A 21,882-nucleotide genomic window follows, 5' to 3' on the forward strand; every position below is an offset into this window, starting at 1 on the left:
CACCGGGAGCGCCTCCTTGAGATGTAAACTCCATTTCCCAGGTTACCCCGGGACGAGACCGGGGGTGGAGCTCCGGCCCGCATGCGCTTGCGCTTACGCTTGCGCTTGCGGATAAGGATGGGCGGGCGGCGGGTACGGGGCTGGAGGGTGAAGCTGTGGGCTGTGGGCCATGGTTGGTTGGATTGAGCCAGGCCGGGCCGGGGCGCCGAGCTGGAGGGGGTGGCAGTGAGCGGCGGCGGAGGCTGCAGGGTTCGATTTGGCTGACTGGGGAGTCTGCCGGTGGCAGGTAAGAGCGAAGCCGCGGCCTTTGCTGCCCGGTCCTTTCCCTTTTTCTAGGGTCGGGCCCTGTTCTGGGGCCTTGAGAGTTCCTGCTCAGCACGGCCTCGCCCTCGAACCGGGCGGAGCTCACCCTCCGGGCAGCCTTAAGGCGCGGAATTGGAAGGTCAGCCCACCCAGCTCGCCCATTTCACAGATTTGGAAACTCAGCCCCAGAGATAGGATTTGACTTGTACAGTGTCTCTAGAGACCAAACCGGTACCCAAGTTATTTTACTTCCTGCCCATCATACTTTGGCCACGCCAGCCTTTTTGAGAAATAAAACCTTTCCCCGGTTTCTGTAACTGCAGCTTTCCGATCTTGCTGTCGGATCCTGTCAAGTGGAGCATGTTAGTCTGGAAGGGAAGTCTGCACATGAATAAAATGCTGCTCTTACTGATGATTGACATCTGCTGCTTGAGGCTGTAAACATCCTGAGAACAGCCTTTGTCCAAATGAGATTTGTCGACCTTCTCCTCAGTTTCCTCTGCCTTCTGGTGGCTTTGGAATCTGTGTGTGTACTCCCACTCCCACCCCTATGTCCCTCATATACGGTTTCTCCTTGGGAAAGAGATGGTGACTTAGACCCTTGAGAAGAGGGGGATGCTGTGGCCTGCCGTCCCCTCTGATCTGGTGGCAGATGTCACTAAGTGGCTACTACTGAGGGACCAGAGTGCTCAGAGCTTGTGCTGGGGGTGATAGCGAAACTGTGCGTGCTGTATTTCCTGCCCTGTTCACTTCCATCACCACCCCTCGCCCCTACCACACACAATTTTTTGAGCTCTGCTTTACCTCAATTTCCTGAGAGGAAATGTTCAGTTGTGGCCCCATGGACTACATATCTCTTCCCTGGCATTCCCATATCCCCCAAACCCCACTAAATAAGGGGTGTGGCGGGCTTGGCTTCAGGTTTCTTTTACACAAATCTGATCTTTAGCTCTGCACCTACAAGCTTTTGGCTTACATGTTTGGGTTGATTTCTGGTTGGACTAGTTTTTAAAAATGACTTCTAGCTCTTGAGTGCTATGATTCTAACAATGGTTTTCATTTCTCAGTAGACACTTACTTAGCGTTATCATGTTGGCAGGAGTGTCCTTGCTGTTATTTTAGGACAGATAGACATCCGACCAGCCTTTCCACTTCAGCATCCCTCCAGTTCATTCATTCAACAAGTATTTATTGAGCACTTCCATGATCCAGGTATTGCGCTAAGCACTTTATAAGCATTTCGTTTAAACATCTTACCAAGTGTATATATAGAATCATAAAGGGGTAGAGCAGGAAGGGACCTTAGTATTTAATCCTACCCTCTCACTGAATGGGAACACAAGAAAATTGAGTGCCAGCAGGGTTTGGTGATTTGCCCAAGGTCACAGAACTACTTAAGGGCAGAATTGAACCCTAAGTAGTCGAGTTATGGGGCAGGTGAGAGTTGGTAAGTCTAGTGCTTGAGGCAGTCATTTCCTGTAGAGCTCAGTTATTCTGGAAGTGGTTGAGAACAAGCTGAAAAGTGGAGAATCAGAGAAGGGAGATTTTTTTTTGTAGACAGGAGAGATGGCATATAATTCATGTTTATTACAGATGTTTATTATCATGTTTATTACAGATGGCATATAATTCATGTTTATTATCAAAAGAAGATGCATCTTATTTGAAAGTTATTGTTATAAAAAGTATTTTAGTAAATAGGAAACTCTCCATTAGCCATAGAAAGGGAATGAACAATATGCGGATGACCTAAGTCACCTGGATTTGCTATGGGGTAAAATGTTTTGTCCCACTCTTATGTTAGATTTTAGCTGTATACTATTTGAAAACTCATGCTTTAAGCCAAATCATGATTCGACACAATAGGAGTCCAACTCAAAGGAGGTAGGAAGAAGTTTGAGCTTTTCCTTTTTCTTTTTTCTACACGGCCCCTTAATTCTCTTATACCCTCGGAGGTGATGGGAATGGCCACTTACTTTATCCTGGTACAGAGAGCAGGTCCCTACTGAATTGTCTGCCTTCTCTTTGCTGGCCTTGTCTGCTGGATTTCTTTTTGCCTTAGGTCTTTAGAGGGCTTGTGGAAGGAGATAATTAAGTTTTCTTTGAAAGGCCTCTTGTGGGGATGAGCCAGGGTACAAGGAGAGTACCTTGCTCCAGTTACTGAAATGAAACCACCCCTACAGTGGAGCAGCCTCCTCCAGTTTCTGCTGGGTTTTGAGCTGCCTGTTAAATAAGTCAGTGGAGTTGCTGAGGACAAAGTAGCTATAGGAGAAAATCAGATAATTTCCTTTCTGGTAAAGCCCTTAATCTGCAGAATTGATGAGACTGTCATGAAGGAATCTGTGTCTTCTGTTCTGGGCATTGCCTGGGCAGCTGACCTCCTGTGGCTATTAGATAAGGTAAAAACCACATGGAGGAGGTGAAGGCACTTGCAGAGGAGTCATGCACAGGGCTAAAGAGCTGGGAAGGTTGGTTGGGAAGCTTGGGGCCAATGGCAGCAGCCACAGAGAAAGCTCTCGAGTGTCCAACTAGAACAGGGCGGGGGAGACTCATCACTCAGAGGGCAGGCCCTGTGGTCTTCAGGAGCCACCAGCCCTCCTCCCACTGCCAGTGTCTCCTGCCTGTGGTGGTGTTCTGCTCTGAACACCAGAAATTGTCTTGGCTTCAGTAAGCGGCGGGGCTGGGACTAGAATTGGAGACAAAGCATCTTACATCATGCAAGGGGTAGCTGAGCTGTCCTGACAGGAGACAGGGACTCTTCATGCCACCAGGCCTGTAACGTCAGCAGGAAGGATGAGTATCTTTTGCCAAGACTCAGGTAGCATCAGGGAAGATCTAGGTGCAGGATCCACATGCTGTGAACTCACTCCCCCACTGGCTGTTCCTGGTGAAGACAATTGTTAGGAGGTAGGCCAATGGGCCAGGGCAGGCAGGAGATGCCGGGACACCTCTGCTACTGTGGCCAGGCCCTCAGAGGCACGTGGATGGCTTTGTACACGTTGGTCGGGCTCCACCCAGTGGTCCGTCTACACAGACAACTCCAGAGATCCTGCTTTGGCTTGGAGTCACCTCCCTACTTCCCACACCTACTGACTGGCCCAGCGGGCCTCGGTCTTAGGTCTTTGCCTCTAAGCGCCCCACTGGTGGGGCAGGGAGGGACAGGACCCAGGCTGGCCCCTCACAGTTGTGTGCTCTCCTAGGAGCCATGCGGGGCCAGCGGAGCCTGCTGCTGGGCCCTGCCCGCCTCTGCCTGCGCCTGCTTCTGCTCCTGGGCTACAGGCGCCGCTGCCCACCTCTGCTCCGCGGCCTGGTTCAGCGCTGGCGCTATGGCAAGGTCTGCCTGCGCTCCCTGCTCCACAACTCCTTTGCAGGCAGTGACACCGCTGTGGATGCTGCCTTTGAGCCTATCTACTGGCTGGTGGACAACGTGATCCGCTGGTGTGGGGTGGTGAGTGATGCCTGGGGACAGGAACAGGGATGTTTGGGGGTAGCAGAGGGACATGTGTCTGATGGACCTACACTGGGTTTGGACTCACACTGGCCTCCTACCCTGGGGAAACTCCCGAGTCTACCCTGGGTGTTGGCAAGCTCTCTCACTGCGTCTTCTTGACCTCCCTGGTGTCGGCAGGTGTTCGTGGTGCTGGTGATCGTGCTGACCAGCTCCATCGTGGCCATTGCCTACCTGTGTATCCTGCCCCTCATCCTTCAAACCTACTCAGTGCCACGACTCTGCTGGCATTTCTTCTATAGTCACTGGAATCTGATCCTCATCGTCTTCCATTACTACCAGGCTATCACCACTCCACCTGGATACCCACCCCCGGTGGGTACCCCCTCAGGGGCATGGGGGAGGGAGAGAACTGCAGGCTATTGGAGCCAGTTCCAGGAGTGCGGAGGGAGAGTGCCTTGGTATTTTGGAGGTACGAAACCGGTACTGCCACAGTTGTCATGGTGCTTTTCTCCCTCTGCACAGGGCAGGAATGATATCACAACAGTCTCCATCTGTAAGAAGTGCATTAACCCCAAGCCAGCCCGAACACACCACTGCAGCATCTGCAATAGGTGGGTCTCTGGGAACCCCAGCTGTGGCCCTTTTGCTGTAGTTCTAGGGCAGAACCTAGACCTGGAATTTGACAGGACATTTATGAGGCACCCCTCATGTGCCAGGCAGTGTGCCCTCTATATCGGGACACCTGGTCCTCAGGATCGTCCTGCAAGTTCCGCATTTTCACCACTTGTGGAAAGTGAGATTCAGAGAGGTGGGCCAGGGTAGGCAAGAGACCCGGAGTTAGCTTGTCCAGTGTCATGTAGCCAGTGAAGCAGGGTTTGAAGCAAGGCCTGGCTCTCCTCAAAGTCTGTGCCCTTTCCACCTCAGCAGGATGCTGGTCCTTATAGGAAAGGATTGGCACTGACATCTCAAGATCCTTGGCCACCGTAACAGAGCCTGTGTCCCTCCCTCACAGGTGTGTGCTGAAGATGGATCATCACTGCCGTATCCTTTTATTATCTCTTCTGCCTGAGGCCTCCTTCTTTAGCTCCAGAGCACTGCAGAGGTTTAAGGGCCACAAACCCAAGGCTTCTAGCATCACCCTGCAGAGAACACTGGGCTCATGAGAAGTTTGTAGAAGAGCAGATTTTGGGGCTGACATCTCCTGGGAAAAGCAGGAGGCTTACATGCATTCTGGGATGGATCTTCTTGGAGCAAGGCACCCATCCCTAACAGCTCTTTCTTTTGTAGACTGTCGTGCTAACATCTATTGGATGGAAAGAGATGTTTGGTTCAGTGGGTTGTCCAGTAGGTGTCCAGATAGAACCATTGGTCCCTTGCTGCTGTCCCACACAGATGTCTGGTTAACCCGTTAGGTTGAAGTATTGGCAGACTCATTTTACTGAAGGATTTCAGTTTTCATGATCTCCTGATGGGACTTGTGAGGGCTTTGAAAAGCTTTAACACTTTCACCTCAACTTCAAGGAAGTCCCATATTTTCCTGCCTTTGGTGACAGGAAGCCTTGGGCTTGGATGATGTTGTCAGGAACCAAGGATGAACCAGAGAAACCTGGACACCCCCTGAAGTTGTGTGTTTGGTCTTGTCCTTAATCCTGCCCCCACCAGCCTGGCTAAACAACTGTGTAGGCCACTATAACCATCGGTACTTCTTCTCTTTCTGCTTTTTCATGACTCTGGGCTGTGTCTACTGCAGCTACGGAAGTTGGGACCTTTTCCGGGAGGCTTATGCTGCCATCGAGGTGAGCCTGTAGTTAGGAGCAGGGCAGCTCAATAGAGAGCACTTTGGGGTGTGGAATCCGTCCCTAAGGAGTGGGGCTGGTAGCACCCCCCATCCTACAGGTCTGGGAGTATAACCAGCACTGTTTTCCATCCCCTTAGAAAATGAAACAGCTCGACAAGAACAAACTACAGGCGGTTGCCAACCAGGTGGGCTGTCCCCACCCCACTGCCTCCTGCTGCTCAGGCCAGGGGTATAGAGTTGCTGAGGCAACTGGGGCCCACCTGTTAGTCGAGTTGTAGAGGCTGGGGTAGGGGGCCAGTCGAGACTGGATCGGGGTGTTTCTGGGCACTGTCGGCCGTGGGCAGACTAAGTGGCCTAGGGGCAAGCTGGGAGTCCCTGGTACGTGACAGTTTTTGGCTCTCTATTCCATTATCACCTACTTTGGGCTGAGCAAGGGCTCTGCCTTGGTGATGGCCTGAGCAGCAAGGAGTCTATGTTAGTCTGTGTAATGGGGTTCCAGGGGACAGAGGTCGGGCTGGGCCAGTCTGACCATCCTTTGTTCCTGGTCTGTCTGCGTCCACAGCAGGATCGTCCCTTCTCCCCTGGCCTTTTAGGACTCCTTATTCTGAGCAGATCTTGGGCTTGTGATTGTGTCTCCGCTGCCCTTTCGGTCCTTAGTGGGGCTCACAGTTCTCCCCCTCCAGTTATTCCATTCTGGGTATGGGTCTCGTCCCCTCTTGGGGATTACAGCCACACAGTTCTAGCTGGGGCGTGGAGTGGCTTCCCCTGGAGCCCCATTTGTGTTGTGAGAGCTAAAGGCCCAGGGTTGGTCCCTCCTGTGCTTTACCATCCTGTCCAGACCTGCTCTGCCCCGTGTTTGTCCATGATGATGCCGCCAGCTTGGTCCACCCATCTGGCTGCTGCCCTGACTCCTCTGTGGCTTAACTCCCTATTTTCTCATCATGGGCTTGGATCACTTCCCTGCCTGCAGGTGTTGGGCTCTGGTAGAGAGAGACCAATGGAGCAAATGATCCAGACTTTGCTGTTTTCTTTTTCTAGACTTATCACCAGACCCCACCACCCACCTTCTCCTTCCGAGAAAGAGTGACTCACAAGAGTCTTGTCTACCTCTGGTTCCTGTGCAGGTATCTCAACTCTCATTTTTGACAGTTTGAGGGGCAGCTTCAGAAAAACCTTTTTCGGTGCCCACAGCCAGGCAGGAACCCATCTCCGTGTAAACTGCTGCTGTTCTTATTCTCACTTAGGTTGGCAAAGAGTAGGGCTTAATTTTCTTCAGCATTTCGGGGCAGGGAACATTAAAGATTTGGCATTGAGTGTTTGGTATGTGCCAAGGGAAGTTAAACTCCTACTTAAAGGGTAGGTGCATTTCATAGATGAAGAAAATTGCAGATCTGAGGGGTGAGGTGATTTGTTCCATGATACACAGCTAGGAATGGTAGAGCTGGAACCTGAATGTTGTGGCATTTTATTCTAATTGTTAGTGCTTTTACTACCTCTTCTGTCTCCCAAGCATGGGTATTTTAGGAAATATATAACATTTTCATTAATAGAAGTAGACTTATTTCCCCATCTTACTTTCCACATCATTTATTCTTAGCCCACACTGATGCTTTTTCATGGATGCAGTGAAGTAAAAGTTCGTCTAGGACATGTACGCTGGGAGTTAAGGCAGACTTAGACATAAGCCCCTAGGCAGTCACTGTTGCTCAGCTCAATTTCAGACCTACGCATGGCCTCTAACTCCCTCCACACTACCCCACGGTCTTTGCCCCTCTTTTCTCAGTTCCGTGGCACTTGCCCTGGGTGCCCTAACTGTATGGCACGCTGTTCTCATCAGTCGAGGTGAGACTAGTATCGAAAGGCACATCAACAAGAAGGAGCGACGCCGACTGCAGGCCAAGGGCAGAGTGAGTAGGGCCGGGATTGGGGTGGAGGGATGGGTAGGTAACTGAACCTGCCATCCTATAAACAGAGGCCATGGTCAGGGCCAACTAAGGCAGGCATCATGAAATCCAGAACTTGCCTGGCCAATTTAGGCTCAAAATTGGTTTAAGGAAAAGGATTCATAGAAACATGTTTTTCTTTGCTCTAGGTTTTTAGGAATCATTACAACTATGGCTGCTTGGACAACTGGAAGGTATTCCTGGGTGTGGACACAGGAAGGTAAAGTAAAATATTTAGACCAGCACTGTTCATTGAACTTTCTGGAATGAGAAAAATATTCTATACCTCTGCTGTCTAAAACATTAGCCATTAGTCACATACGGCTTTTGAGTGCTTGTAATGTGGCTAGTATATCAGTGAATTGAAGTTTAAATTTAATTTCATCTTCACAAATTTAAATAGGCATGTGTGGCTAGTGGCCCCCATATTGGTACGGTAGCAGGTGACTACGACAGAATCCTTAGAAAGTTGTTCTCGAGAAGGGACCTCTAGTTAGGGTATGCTGGCCACCAGTCACCTCTCATTTGTATGGCAGTGTCTGGATTTCAAGCACATAATTTGTGGGATTGAAGTCATCTATTTGTGACAGAGGTCCTAAGACAATAAATGAAGCTAGTTCCCTCAGCCCAAGAGACAAAGGTAAATCATTCTTCAAATTGCAACTACTGAGGCAGTAAAAAGTAGGTGACTGGAAGTACCTGCCCTCTTCCTTTTCCCATCCTATTACTCCTGTCTGTCACTGTGCTTACAGTGGCCCCTTAGAAGTTTAGCTCAAAACCTCTAAAGGCCTTCTAGTCACCAGAGGGCACATTTATTGGACAAAACTGGAACTTTTATTACTTTGGCGATGAATGCCAGGGTAGCTTCAGACTACCTTGATATATCTTTGCTGAGGAATGAGGCTCAGGAAGGAAGACTAGGAAATCTTAGATCTCACAAGTATTTCTGTCTTCTCTTATAGGCATTGGCTGACTCGGGTGTTGTTACCTTCCAGTCACCTGCCCCATGGGAACGGAATGAGCTGGGATCCCCCTCCCTGGGTGACCGCTCACTCAGCCTCTGTGATGGCAGTGTGAGCTGGAGTGTGTCAGCCACAACTTGAGCACCACCCTGCTTCCGACATTGCCTCAAGGGCCTCCAAGGATAGCTTCTTGGAATCCTTGAGCAAAAAGAGCCAGTGGGCCTGCCTTACGGTACCATGCAGGGACAGCTCAAAGACCAGTCTCCCGGCCATGGCGGAAGCAAGGCATGATGCGGAAAAATCCTAGGACTGATGTCCCTTTACTCAGGCAAACAGAAGTTCCAGCCCCAGACTGGAGATCAGGCAGCTAGCAACCTTGCCAGGTACTGACCCCGACCTCCTCCAGCTTACAGCACTGGGGTTGGCTACCACCTCTTCCACTTGCCATCTGAGAAAACACCTGAATGGTAGAGCTGAGATCCTGGCTTCTCAACAGGGCAAAGATACCAGGCCTACTGCTGAGGTCACTGCCACTTCTCATGTGCTGAAGGGAGCAAAAATAAAGGTATTTGATTTTTTAAAGATATGTAGCTTTTCACTCTTTGCCTTTCTCTTGTGGGGCGGGGAAGGGGAAAGTCAGGGTCAAGGCCTAGTGAGTGGGTGTTACGGTCCTGCCACCTCTGCCCCACTTGGAGGGGCTGGATGTCCTGAAGAATTCCTGGCCAGTTCCTATCACTACTGTTCCTCTAGCTTATGCAGTGTTGTTTCTGGTTATGTACTGCTGAGGCATAAGTGGAGAGAGGGAAATAACTGACGGCCCCATTACCAAAAGAATCTTTATTCTCCAGCAGGTACACACACGCCACCATCCCTGGTCCTCGGGGCCACGCTGATCTGTATTCACCCTCAGCAGCATATCTCACTTTTTCTGACATATAAATGGAAGAGCCCCAAGACCAAGATCATTCTTCAAACACAAGTAGTCTCACACTCAGTTACTTCACAAATCCATTAGAAGTCAGGATTCCTATGTTTCTTGTACAGCCATGCGACAGAGGCCCAGCATTTGTGCGGTGTCTGTGGGAAAGGCAATCAGAAGCCAGTCATCTCCCTGCTTTGGGCAAGATGGCTTGATAGTAATTTCAGGTTAGATTGTCTGTCAGAACAGTGTAGGCCAGGATGGAGGGCTCAGCTGCCAGGGCTCCCCAGCAGAAACCTGTAGGCAAAAAGAATGTTGACAGCATTAGTGGTGAGGCTCATTTCAGTCCCATCTCTCCCCATGACCTAAAAACTCACCATTCTCCCCTGGCTGACACTGCTTCCTTACGCACCAGTCTCTTCTTGTCATCCAGGGGTTTGGCTAAGGCCCGGATCACCTGCAGTTTGTACGGCAGCAGCTGTGGAGTTAGAGGAGCTAATCTTAGCCTTGTTCAACCAAGACAACCAAAAAAGCTGCTCTGACTCTACAACTAATACTCTTCCTATTCTTCTTTAGTGATTCCAGAGAATGCTATGTGGCAGGCTGGCCATTATATTTTAGGGTAGTCAGGAGATCCTTGCCTATCTGTACCCTACAGTGCATATCTCAGTCACACAGCAGGGTAGCCAGTCCCTCTTGACTAAGGCAGAAAGGTACCTCTGGCTCTTCTAAGAAGCTTCCAAGCCAGAGAGGGACATCTGCGGTACTCACCACGGGGGTGGGCAGGTGAGTAACAGCGTGCATACACTGCAGTGCAGCGATCCGGACAGCCTGGAACACAACCATAAGGAGGTGAGGGGAGACCCACGAATGGGAGATGTACAGGCCAAAGAGTTGTTCAGGCTCAACGCACCATGGAAGGGCTGGAGCTGAGGTTTAGGAACTTGGTGACGAGGGTGTCAACGTGAAGACTCATTACTTGGGGTGCTTCCAGTAGAAGAGGCTGAAGGCAGCTGAGGGTGGAGAGCTGTACCACAGAGTCTGGGCAGGACAGGGCCTCCAGCAGCAAGGAAAGCAGCTAAGGGGCCACAGGAAAGGTGGGATGACCACATCTTTTGATGAACCTGCCTTTCCTCCCCTTTCTAGCCCAGCTGGGGGACAATGGCTTGGTCCCTGCTTAGAGGCTGTGACCGCAAGGCTTACCGTGGGCAGCTCCGGCAAGAGCACAGGCTTTGGCAGCCTGTTAAGTACATGAGACAGACCCTTCAGGTAATTTGGCTTCACATCTGTAAAAAATGGAAAAGCTTAGGGGAAAAACTGGGCTCAGACATAGAGCTTAAGAATTCAATTCTAATCTCTGGTGAAGCTGGGACATTAGCCTACAAAAAGTTTTTTTTTTTTTTTTTTTTAAAAAAGCCCCTCAAGCTCAGAATAGCCAAGATATGCCAATCAAAGGAAAAGAGTGGGTCAAGAATCTAGATGTTCAGCGCTTCAGGTACAGGTCACACTACAGCTCTAAAGAAGCACTCAGGTCCTAAATTATTTTAGAGACTGTGGCCTGACCAATGGAGAGGTCTGTGTATTTGAGGACTTTCCTTTAGACTCTCCTCACCTCGAGGAGCAGCATGGAAACCCCGGACCAAAGCAGGCACGTTATCCGTGAAGAACCGCTGGCGAAACATGATCCGCACTTCAGCATGGCCAGCACGAGTCAGCACATCAGTGCAGTCAGACATGAGCAGAGAGAAGCCATCAGCTGCTGCTGGGCCTAGTTCTGGATCACTCAGGAGGCCCATGAGCTGGAGAAAAGAGAGCCTTTGAGGTACATCAGCGGGGAAGAATCTTAAATACCCAAGAGGAGGACAGTAGTCATTTTTGGGAAGAAGAGGATCGACAGGGAAGTTCCTGTTTAGGTCCTAGGTTCTGCTGTCTTCAGCAAGGACTTACCCGGTCTGTAAGGCAGGAGCTGAGAGGATGATATCTGAGCACTAGGGCCTTTGTGACCTGTTATCAGAGAGAAAGAGAACAGTCAGGGCATGACACTCAAACCCTGAGAAGCATGCATGCGCTTCAGGGTTAAATGGAGAAATTCTTTTTAACCAGACCAACTGCTCTGTCTAACTGGAATCCACTCCGACTCCTTACCCAGAGAAGCAGTGTGAAGGCCTGACTACGATAGGGCCCAGAGCTCAGCCCAGCCTCCACTTTGTCCACAGCCAGCTGTAGGAATTCATCCAGCTGTTGCCCTAAAAAGGAGGGAGGAAATGTTGATGCAGATGCTACACATGTCCGTTTTACCAACAAAGGTGTAAGTCATTTAAATGTAGAAGCCATTAGAAAAAAACCAATATTGTTTTGGTTGTGGATTTGGCCCACTCAGCTCTAGGACACCAGCACAAGAGCCTGGTATTTCCATAATGTAGGGGTGCTGGCATTCGAAAAAGAGTTGTCTACTTCTAATAAAGAATTACCCCTAAGGGCTTCCCTGGTGGCGCAGCGGTTGAGAGTCCGCCTGCCGATGCAGGGGACACGGGTTCGTGCCCCGGTCTGGGAAGATCCCACATGCCGCGGAGCGGCTGGGCCCATGAGCCATGGCCGCTGAGCCTGTGTGTCCGGAGCCTGTGCTCCGCAACGGGAGAGGCCACAATAGTGAGAGGCCCCCGTACCGCAAAAAAAAAAAAAAAAAAGAAAGATTTACCCCTAATAGCTCTTTGTAGGGAATAGGATGACAGAACTAGATAGAGCACTCTGCTTGAAGCCCTTATCTTATGTCCTATAAAGCTTTGCCCAACTCTGGTCTTGACTCTTGTCCCACGGGCTGTCCCTTGGAAAGCCCTATTACTGATATATTAGCTAACTTCCTTTAAAAAGAGAATGAGAACTAAACGTCAAGATTTCATCAGAAGTTGATTCAGGGAGGCTCCCAACCCACAGCCTCACTCCAGTACCTGCAGGATGCTTGTTCAGAAGTCCTGCAAAGCACTTGGCAGCAGCAGTGGAGGAGAAGGGGCAGCTGTGGCAGCAGCTCAGCTCTAAAAGTTCCCGCATGAGTTGGTTCAGCTGAGGGATTTCCACCTATAGAAAACCTGGCCATGTCAGGGACCCAGAAAACACTTGAACTCTAAGAGACACCCAGGAGAGAGTGGCGGCAGGGGCCAGGGTGGATGGGAAATAAATTCTCCAGTGGGAAAAGCAGAAAATCAGCTTAGCTTGTGACAGATTTCAGCCCAGAAGTCACCCAGGATCCACCTCCCCTGGTCAGGGTTAAACTAGGGTACTCCCCAAATGTTGTGGTCACTTACATTTCGAGGCAGGGAGCAGACAAAGGCCATAAGCAGTGCCACCAGCCGCCTCTGCCCTGAGGAGCCATCCTACAGAGGAAGAAGAGCCTTAACAAGCCTGTCCTGCTAGCAAGAGGCTTGTCTGCCCTGAGGATACCCATCCCAGGTTAGCCCTAAAAATCTGAAGGACAGAAGTCCTAAGATTCTCCCCAATCTGATCCATCAGACCCTTACCTGGAATGGTTGGAATCTGCCAGGGAAGCTGTTTTCAGGCAGGAAGGTGATGTTGCCATCCAAGAAGAGGGGCACAATGTGGGCGACACTCTGGGCAGCCAAGCTGGGGGGAGAGCACTAGGTGTCACCGAGGAGCCGGGCTCTACAGCAGCCCTGGGGTTCCTGGTAGTCACTGAGTCCGTGGGCCAGAGCATGATCATTCACACCTTCAACAAATACTAATTCAGCACATATTATATGCCAGGAACCATTCCTGTTCTAGGCCTTGGTGCTACAGCAGTGAACAAGACAGATCAAATCCCTGTTCTCCTGGACCTTACGATCTAGTGAGAGAACTCAATGTGTATTTCAGAAGTGCTCCACAGGTGACTCTCATGCACATCTGCAGCTAAGAACCATTAGTCTCTGGCCCCCAGTCCATGATGCTAAAAGGCCCCTTCTTACTTTGCCAGCAAGACTTAACAAAACAAAAGCTGCCTCCATGTTTCAATCTGGGTAAAAGGACAGCTCAAAAGGAAGTTATTTGCTGCTTCTTCCCAAGAATTCTGTCCTCCCTGGGATCAAGTCACATCCATGATTATACTCACTCAGGGCTCAAGTGGGTGGTGGCAGTGCCAATGACAGACACCATGGCGGCCAAGACCTCATCCTGCAACAGCACTTTCTTCAGAACTGAGTGCTCCTTCTCTGCAAAATCAAAACACACACAATCACAGGCCATGACTGTGGCTCAGACGATTAGGTCCTGTCATCATGACTCTGGGCCTTGACTCTAGTTACAAGAGGAGCAGTTTTTAAACTGTCCTCTAGTAGTGCTGTAGCCCTGAGAAGCAGCAAGGCACCAGAAGTAGGAGTGTGTAATGCAGGCCATAGGGAGCTCCCGAGAACTTTGTGCAGTCCTTTTGACTGGGCAACAGTGGAAAATAAGGCTAGCTAATGTGAACATTCTTAACATCAGAAATGTTAGTCTTTTCAAAAACTTAAAGGTACATGGATTTATCTTCATGGGTCCTTTTACACAGCAGCTGCCACATACATACATTACTGTTGACAAGCACTGTTGACAAGCACTGCACATTAACTTATTTAATCCTTACCAACTACCCTGTGATATAGATATTACTCTCTATCAACCCCATAAAGTGAGGAAACAGAAGCTTAGAAAGGCTATCTTCATCTAAGTTGGCAAGTGGTAGAGTTGACCACGAAACCCAACCAGGTCTGCTTGACTCCAGAGCCTAACTCTAACTAATCTAATTACACAGCAACTAAGGGGGGAAAAGTGTGCATCCTTTTGAGTGTTGCTAACACTAGTAGATTTTGGTTCCTGCCGAAGGTCAGCTTGGCACCCTCTGCTTGAAGTGAAATCTCATGTGGACACAGGATTCAAAAGAAGCCTCTGCTGGTACAAAATGCAATACCAGTGATACCCCGAGGGTGGCAGTGCTGTTCAACACTAGTGGAAGGCTGATTCGGGAGGAGGGACGGGTGAGGTGGAGGAAGTTACCTGGCATGGAAGCCTGCACAGCCAAGGCAAGCAGGCAAGGTATAGCTGTCTGATGGAAATACCAGCAGCTCTCGGGGTCTTGCTGGCATTTTTCTGCCACCTGCTGGAGACTCTGACAGACAGCAATAACTTCACTTGTTCCTGCAACCGTATTCCCTGTGTGGTGAGAAAGTTCTCTGTAAGGTTTTCTTAAAAGCACTTCCAGGTCTGTCACATACAGAATATGGGAAGAATAATCGAAGACGAGTAACTAAAGAGACCAAGAGTGTCTTATACAGAGCCAAGTCATTTTATCCAGGAGCTGAGACCTGCCCAGCCAGCTCTGCAACAGAAGCATTCATACACAGCTGATCGTTGAACAAGGCGGGGGTAAGGGGAGCCAACCCTCCTGTACAGTCGAAAATCCACGTGCAAGTTATAATGGTCCCTCTTTACACAGTTCCTCCATATCTGCAGTTCTGCATCTGTGGACTCAACCAACCACAAGCATATTGTACTATAGTTTTTACTACTGAAAAAAATCTGTATACGTGGACCTGTGCTGTTCAGACTTGTTTTGTTCAAGGGTCAGCTGTACATTCTCATTTAGTTTTCATAACAACTCTCTTAGAAATATCATTTTCCCCATTTTATAGAGGAGGATGTGGAGGCTCAATAAATTACCAGTGGTTTTTCCAGGGTAACAGTGAAAAAGTCAGGAATCAAACCCAGGCCACGCTCTGAGTCCAGTGTTCTTTCTACTTTACATCAGGTGCTGGATCATCCACAAAGGGCTGGGCAGTACAGAGTGGGGCACTTAGGGAATTAGTGAGGTTCTATGGTGTGCATGCACAGGTTCACAATAGCAATAGCTGCTGTCACTTATGAGGAGCAGTGCTTCTCAAACTCCAGGGTATGTACAGGTTACTTGGAGATCCAGTTAAAATGCAGATTCTGATCAATGGCACCTGAGATTCTGCATTTCTAATAAACTCCCAGATAATACCCATGCTGCTGGTTGATGAACCCTATTTTGAGTAGCTTGGCCTTACAGTGGAGCTTTTCTTAAAAATTTTTATTTATGTTTTTATTTTTGGCTGCGTTGGGTCTTCGTTGCTGCACGCAGGCTTTCTCTAGTTGCGGCGAGCGGGGGCTACTCTTTGTTGCGGTGCATGGGCTTCTCATTGCGGTGGCTTCTCTTGTTGCAGAGCACAGGCTCTAGGTGCGTGGGCTTCAGTAGTTGTGGCGCACAGGCTCAGCAGTTGTGGCTCACAGGTTCTAGAGTGCAGGCTCAGTAGTTGTGGTGCACGGGCTTAGATGCTCCGCGGCATGTGGGATCTTCCCGGACCGCGGCACAAACCCGTGTACCCTGCATCGGCAGGCAGACTCTCAACCACTGCGCCACCAGGGAAGCCTGGCAGGCGATTCTTAACCACTGCTCCACCAGGGAAGTCCCCAGTGGTGCTTTTCAATGGCCTCCGTGCGCATTCTTAATAACTGTTGCCCAAGTCTCATCCCTCCTCAGAGGCTGAATCAGTTGGACTAAGACCCACGCATTCAGCGCTTTTTAAAAGTTCCCATGTGACTCTTACTATAGCCACCACCGGAACCACTGCTTTAGGGGCATCAACTCCAAACCTGACTATGGTTCCGCCTTCAGCCCAGTTCCTTGAGGACTGTTCCTGGTAGTTACCTTTGTTCATCTGGCGGAGATGCTGCAGCAGAAGAGGCAGGGTCTCCTTGACAATACTGGCATGTGTGGATATAGCTGACAAGGCTTGCAGACAGCGCCGATGCCGGGAGCATTTGGTGGGCCCATCTCCTCTAGCCAAATCTGACTCCTCTGAAAGCAACCCAGGAGACAAGGTTTCACTGTGTGATGGCAAGCATGAAGGCCCCCAAGCCTCCCTAGGAAGGGGTAAGCCACGGAAGATCAGAGACACATACCTATACACAGCTCCCCAGCAAGCTTGGGCACTAGGTGGCTGCTGAAGGCCACAGGGTAGAGAGTGGCCAGGGTTCCTGATGCTTCCAGTGCTGCCACCCTGCCGGGGCACAAGGCAGATGAGCACTAGCTGAGCCTTGGTCCATGGCTCTCTTGCCTAGGCCTGTCACTAGGCAGATTCAGGAGTGTGGGCTTCTGAGGCCACCTTGCTGAAGAGTAGGATTCCAGTACTTACACCACTAAGTTGGACCAGGCTTCTTAATGCCCAAGAAAAGAGAGCATTCCCACACCTCCAACCAGGGAGCAGCCAGAGCCAAGCATGGGGCCCACCTCCCCTATGGAAAGCCATGGGTCGGAAGCACAGAGCCCCGGAACAGCTTGCTCGATCTCGCTGCCTTATATTCTCACCAACTCTGGGAATCCTCCTCCAGGAAGCTCAGTCTGTATAGATGACCCACTGCCAGCTCCAAGTCCCCAGAAGACAGGAGATCTGTACAGGAGGGAAACACGAACCTCACCTTTCTTCCCCTGCAGCCATCACAACCCTTCCTAAAGTCCTATAAGAAGTCCCAAATCATCCAGGGTTGTAGTGAGAACCAGGGAATTAAGATTGCTCTTCACTTAAGACAGAAAATCACAAGAAAGGGACCAATACTCCTATCTTTTCTCTTTCCCTTTAGCACACCTGGCTGGGCACCCAAGACTGTGAGTGTACGGATGCCAACAAGCTGAAGCTGGGTGCTGGGGTCCGTCAGGGCCATGAATACCAGTGAGCACAGCTGGTCCTTGAAGTCACTCAGAGGCCTTTCATCTAGGAAGAGACAGAGTCCAGGTTAGAGGGAAATCCTATTCAGAAGTGATGCAAAGATAACCTGGGACAGATTTTTTTTTTTTTGCCGTGCTGCGTGGCATGTGGGATCTTAATTCCCTGACCAGGGATCGAACCCGTGCCTCCTGTGGTGGAAGCACAGAGTCTTAAGCACTGGACCGCCACGGAATTCCCGGGGCAGATTTAAAGAATTTAATCCATTGGGTATCTGGGAAGTACACTAGGAAAGAAATCAACAGCTCTCAACTGTTAAGTGTTCTCTTGGGCTACATCCTCAGAACAACAGGTCCACTGTTCTAGACTACTTCTCTGTAGCGCTCTTTGCCTGCCATCCTTTATAGGGCTATAGTGCTCAGCAGCCCCCAGGATACCACATCTAGAAGATGGCCTCACCCTTGTCTTCATAGCTCCATTTCTGTTGCAGCTTCAAGAAACCCAGGATCATTTCAAGGATTGTCCGCCGCTGGTTGCTCTGTAATGTTTTAAGGGGTATTCAAGTCTAAAAATACTTTATTTTTAAAGGATTTCAGTCCTGCTACTTGCAGAATTGGGGAGAATTATCCTTTTACATAAGAGTGTCAGGAAAAGAGTGAACAAGGGAACCAGCAGCAGCTAATGGGAGCAAAACCCGAGATCTACTATATCTAGGCCCAAGCTCAATGCTTAGCGCTCTCTCTGTGAGACAGCGATCCTGGCAAGGGGTCCCATCATTTCCCCAACAGATTCTGCTTCCTTACCTGACTGTGCTTGTGGAACTGTTCCAGCAGTAGGGGCAGCACGTTGCTGGTGATGTGGTCACAGGCCCGGGCAGACGCACCTGCAGCCGCCTGCAACAGTTTGGCACTAGGCCACACCAGTTTCATGTCTGGTTCACACAGATGGTGCCTGCAGTCTAGAAAGGCAGCACATCACAGACCTAGGGAGTAGGCTGAATGTTGCCTGGTTCCCCTGCAGGCCATAGAAGTTGGAGGCTGAGCCCTGGGACAGTTGGCTAGCAGTTACCACTTAAATTGCTTTCAATTCAAAGCAGGGCTCCAGCACCCAAATCACTGAACATGGGGGCCACTCATGAAAGGTCACTGGCCTTAAGGAATTTCTCTGTTGTGCTCACTCCCCTTTCTAGCTGCCATGGCCCCATTACCCTGTAGAATGTTGCTAAGGAAGGAGTCAAGGAGGTCCTCAGCATCAGCCCTCAGCACAGAGCGAGACAAACACGCAGTCAGGGAGTTAAGGGCTGCCAGGCCCTCGGCCTCTACCCGCTCACTTGCCGTCTGGAACACCTGTCAGGGAGGGATCCCATGGCTACTGAGGTGAGCCTGCACCAGGTGAGACCCCACCCACCTACTGCCTATTTCCTTTGCGGGGAGGGGGTGGTGAGAACCTTTGGGGCACAGCAATGGAAATTAACCCCCCAAATGAGTTTCTTCTCAATTGGTGTATTCTCACTAAGTCCTCAGTCCCACTAGGATTGATACACATACTTTTTGAGAAACTGAATACAACTTTGAGCAGTGGTTGTTGGGAACCCCTTTCCTAAGTCTCTTCCTCTCCCGCTCTACTCAGCATGACCTATGCTCCTTACCATGGAAGGACAGGAATTGGGCACTGTGCGAGACTGATCATGTGCCACGACCAAACAGCTGACCCTACCTTGTCATTCAACTAGAAGTATGCCCCCTTGCTCTCTTGCTGAATAACCAAGCACAGCAACAGAGGGAAAAGGATACGGTGTGTTATTTCCCCTCGTGCCTGACAACCAGGAGTTAATGGTAGTGAGTTTATCTAAGTAACACTCACCTCTCTGCGGATAGAAGCCCAAAGGCTGGGGAGGAAGTCCTTTAGTTCTTTCTGTCCGTACACAGCACAGCAAGCATTCTGCCAAGGAAAGCACAGGTAATGGCTATCTACACACTCAGACTTCCTAGGACATGCAGGCCCCTCAGCATAATGGCACCTGAAAGACCCCGGCTCTCAGCAGTAAACCAGCAGGATTTCATAACCATCCTACCCAGGTCACTGAAAAATAGGAGCTTGTCCTGACTGATGGAAAACAAGCATGAAGAGGGAGCCCTGGTCAGCCTTTCCTCAGCTGCCACTCAGTTACTACAGAACAAGACAAAACGCAACTGGGGGCTTTAGGTCAACATATAGGCCCGGATTCTGGGTATCCCTCTCTTGAGGCCAATGAACTATTCCCTGGCTCTCCAAGAATCAATTCATAATCCTTTAGCACCCCTAAATTGTCTAAAGACAGCTGGATCCTCAAAAGAGAACAATCACTCACCAGAGTCTGCAGAGAATCCAGCTTGGCACTCAGAATCTCGGAATCCACTTTCTCAATCAGCAGGGGGAGCAGGAACTGTGGGAGAGAAGGAAGAACTAAAGAGTGAGATATGGGTAGTGCTGCAGCCACACCAAGGCCAACCATGTCCTCACTGCCACCAGTTCCCAGGGGTAGGTGTTACATCAAGGAGCTATACTCGAGTCGAGAGTAGTGACTGTAAACCAACCTCCCTCTCAATCCATGGCCAGACTCCCAGTGACCTGAGAAGTGGGCTAGCTGGCAAAGCTAAAGAATTTCAAAAGATAGCACCAAATAGGGATTGGTTTACTATTTTAAATGAAGAGATGGTGAAGTTTTTTACTTCGAAGGTCTGAAGACACTTGCAAGATGCCATAACCTAAAATGTATACTGGAACTTTCTTTTCCCCCATGCTTTTACTGTTCTTTCTTCAGACCCTTCTGTGGGTTGAGGCTACATATCCTAACTTTGGCTAGACCCACCTCAGCAAATTGCGGTGTAGAAGCCAGCACAGCTCGAAGACTCAGGATGAGATCTTCTCTCTGGATACCATGGGGATCATTAGGTGGCTGGAAAAGGCAGAAGGGGGCGTGAGCTTGTATAACTCTTCAGACCACCCCTGGACACAGGAGTGAACCTGGCAACCCTGCAGAATAGGGTGAGATTTACACCCAATCTGGCAGAAGTTTATGGTATGAGGCCCCAGCAGGAAGACTGCTTGCTCTTACATGTTCCTTGGGAATTTTTGTCTGTTGGGCATTTATTTTCTATCTGATCACACAGTTTCCATCTTATCTATCATCTCACCACTCAGAGATAAGCACCCTTAACTTTCTGGTGCAAGTTTCTTCTCTGTATATATGGTATCATGACTATGTGATTGGTAGACGCTGTTTCCCTTTAAAATATATACACTTTTTAAAAATGTGATCTTTTGAATATATTTTCTGCAATCTATTTTTTCACTTAATACTAGGTACATTTTTTCATGTTATTAAATTATTTTTTCATAGCATTACTTTTAGTGGCTGATACTATTTCATTGTGTGGTTAAGCCACAGTTTATTTGGATAATCACCCTTTGATGGACATTCCTATTTTTTTACCATTATAAAAAGCTGTAATTCTGGCATTATAAAAACTTTCATGATTTCTGCGTCAAGAAGGCAGATTTTTTTTATTGAAGTATACAGTTGACTTACAATACTGTGTTAGTTTCAGGTGTACAGTAAAGTGATTCACTTATATACATATATATTTTTTTCAGATTCTTTTCCACTATAGGTTATTATAAGATACTGAACATAGTTCCCTGTGTTATACAGTAAATCCTTGTTGTTTATCTATTTTATATATAGTGGTATGTATCTGTTAATCCCATACTCCTAATTTATTCCTCCTCACCTTACCCCTTTGATACCCATAAAGTTTGTTTTCTATATCTTTGAGTCTGTTTCTGTTTTGTAAATAAATTCATTTATATTACTTTTAGATTCCACATATAAGTGATATCATATAATATTTGTCTTTCTCTGTCTTACTTTACTCAGTATGATAATCTCTAGGTCCATCCATGTTGCTGCAAATGGCATTATTTCATTCTTTTTTATGGCTGAGTAGTATTCCATTGTGTGTATGTATACACACACACACACACACACACACACACGCACCCCCCCCCAACATCTTTATCCATTCATCTGTTGATGAACATTTAGGTTGCTTCCATGTCTTGGCTCTTGTAAATAGTGCTGCTATGAACACTGGGGTGCATGTATCTTTTCAAATTAGAGTTTTCATCTTTTCTGGATATATGCCCAGGAGTGGGATTGCTGGATCATATGGTAGCTCTATTTTCAGTTTTTTAAGGAACCTCCATACTGTTTTCCATAGTGGCTGCACCAATTTACATTCCCACCAACAGTGGAGAGTTCCCTTTTCTCTACACCTTCTCCAGCATTTATTATTTGTAGACTTTTTGATGATGGCCATTCTAACAGGTGTGAGGTGATACCTCATTGTAGTTTTGATTTGCATCTTTTCATGTGCCTGTTGGCCACGTGTATGTCAAGAAGGCACACTGAAAACATACATCAGATTTTCCTTTTCTCTTTAGAAACCCCACCAAAAATACAGTAAAGGGATTTTCCTTTCTTTTCTTTTTTTTTTAAAGCTATAAAGCTAAAGGTTGACGAGAACAGGATAAGGGATGTTAGCAACAAAACTGTAGAAGGTGAAAAGCAGATGGATAAGAAGAAAATGACTTAGCAGAGCCAAGACAACAGAATCCTCAGTAGGCTTGGGGAATGCTGAGTAACTCCCCATATACACCGGTCTCCTCAAAAGGCTTCGCAACCAGAAGTACCAGGTACCTTTGGAATTGGGAGTGGGGTTCGAGAAGCAATCTGACCTCCAAGATTGCTTCTCA

General features: G+C 48.8%; 2 protein-coding genes across 16 annotated transcripts in view; one reads left to right on the forward strand and one right to left on the reverse strand.

Moving 5' to 3' along the window:
• The first annotated feature begins 126 nt into the window (after positions 1-126).
• Positions 127-20,379, forward strand: ZDHHC16 (zinc finger DHHC-type palmitoyltransferase 16). 10 transcript variants are annotated; one of them, XM_060126904.1, is made up of 15 exons: positions 127-286; positions 1,371-1,515; positions 3,504-3,751; positions 3,932-4,126; positions 4,277-4,365; positions 4,767-4,795; positions 5,417-5,550; positions 5,690-5,737; positions 6,591-6,676; positions 7,336-7,459; positions 7,645-7,715; positions 8,458-9,022; positions 17,003-17,154; positions 18,275-18,879; positions 19,889-20,379. In XM_060126904.1, the coding sequence occupies exons 3-12, from the start codon at positions 3,509-3,511 to the stop codon at positions 8,570-8,572; spliced, it is 1,134 nt and encodes a 377-aa protein (XP_059982887.1). In that variant the 5' UTR covers positions 127-286; positions 1,371-1,515; positions 3,504-3,508; the 3' UTR covers positions 8,573-9,022; positions 17,003-17,154; positions 18,275-18,879; positions 19,889-20,379. The 10 variants fall into 10 exon arrangements, with proteins under 10 accessions (XP_059982887.1, XP_059982886.1, XP_059982884.1 ...); XM_060126903.1 differs by having other exon boundaries at positions 18,275-18,476; XM_060126901.1 differs by having other exon boundaries at positions 18,275-18,461; positions 18,715-20,379.
• Positions 9,280-21,882, reverse strand: part of MMS19 (MMS19 homolog, cytosolic iron-sulfur assembly component) — a 32,146-nt gene continuing 19,543 nt past the window's right edge. For 2 of the 6 annotated variants that reach the window (XM_060126895.1, XM_060126892.1), the window contains 23 exons: positions 19,937-20,023; positions 19,436-19,510; positions 18,949-19,026; positions 18,293-18,431; positions 17,889-18,043; positions 17,545-17,623; positions 17,008-17,133; positions 16,731-16,812; positions 16,325-16,422; positions 16,071-16,220; positions 14,399-14,554; positions 13,479-13,575; positions 12,892-12,994; positions 12,679-12,747; positions 12,325-12,451; positions 11,522-11,622; positions 11,324-11,380; positions 10,989-11,175; positions 10,580-10,662; positions 10,290-10,454; positions 10,148-10,207; positions 9,754-9,854; positions 9,280-9,673 (listed from right to left, as the gene is read on the reverse strand). In XM_060126895.1, coding sequence (XP_059982878.1) covers positions 9,646-9,673; positions 9,754-9,854; positions 10,148-10,207; positions 10,290-10,454; positions 10,580-10,662; positions 10,989-11,175; positions 11,324-11,380; positions 11,522-11,622; positions 12,325-12,451; positions 12,679-12,747; positions 12,892-12,994; positions 13,479-13,575; positions 14,399-14,554; positions 16,071-16,220; positions 16,325-16,422; positions 16,731-16,812; positions 17,008-17,133; positions 17,545-17,623; positions 17,889-18,043; positions 18,293-18,431; positions 18,949-19,026; positions 19,436-19,510; positions 19,937-20,023 — 2,403 coding nt within the window. In that variant the 3' untranslated portion in view covers positions 9,280-9,645. Of the gene's footprint in view, positions 9,674-9,753; positions 9,855-10,147; positions 10,208-10,289; positions 10,455-10,579; positions 10,663-10,988; positions 11,176-11,323; positions 11,381-11,521; positions 11,623-12,324; positions 12,452-12,678; positions 12,748-12,891; positions 12,995-13,478; positions 13,576-14,398; positions 14,555-16,070; positions 16,221-16,324; positions 16,423-16,730; positions 16,813-17,007; positions 17,134-17,544; positions 17,624-17,888; positions 18,068-18,292; positions 18,432-18,948; positions 19,027-19,435; positions 19,511-19,936; positions 20,024-21,882 lie in introns of those variants that run through there. The other 4 variants (XM_060126893.1, XM_060126896.1, XM_060126897.1 and 1 more) reach the window with 4 other exon arrangements.

This window comes from Lagenorhynchus albirostris, chromosome 16 (genome assembly GCF_949774975.1).
Source record: "Lagenorhynchus albirostris chromosome 16, mLagAlb1.1, whole genome shotgun sequence".
NCBI lineage: Eukaryota > Metazoa > Chordata > Mammalia > Artiodactyla > Delphinidae > Lagenorhynchus > Lagenorhynchus albirostris.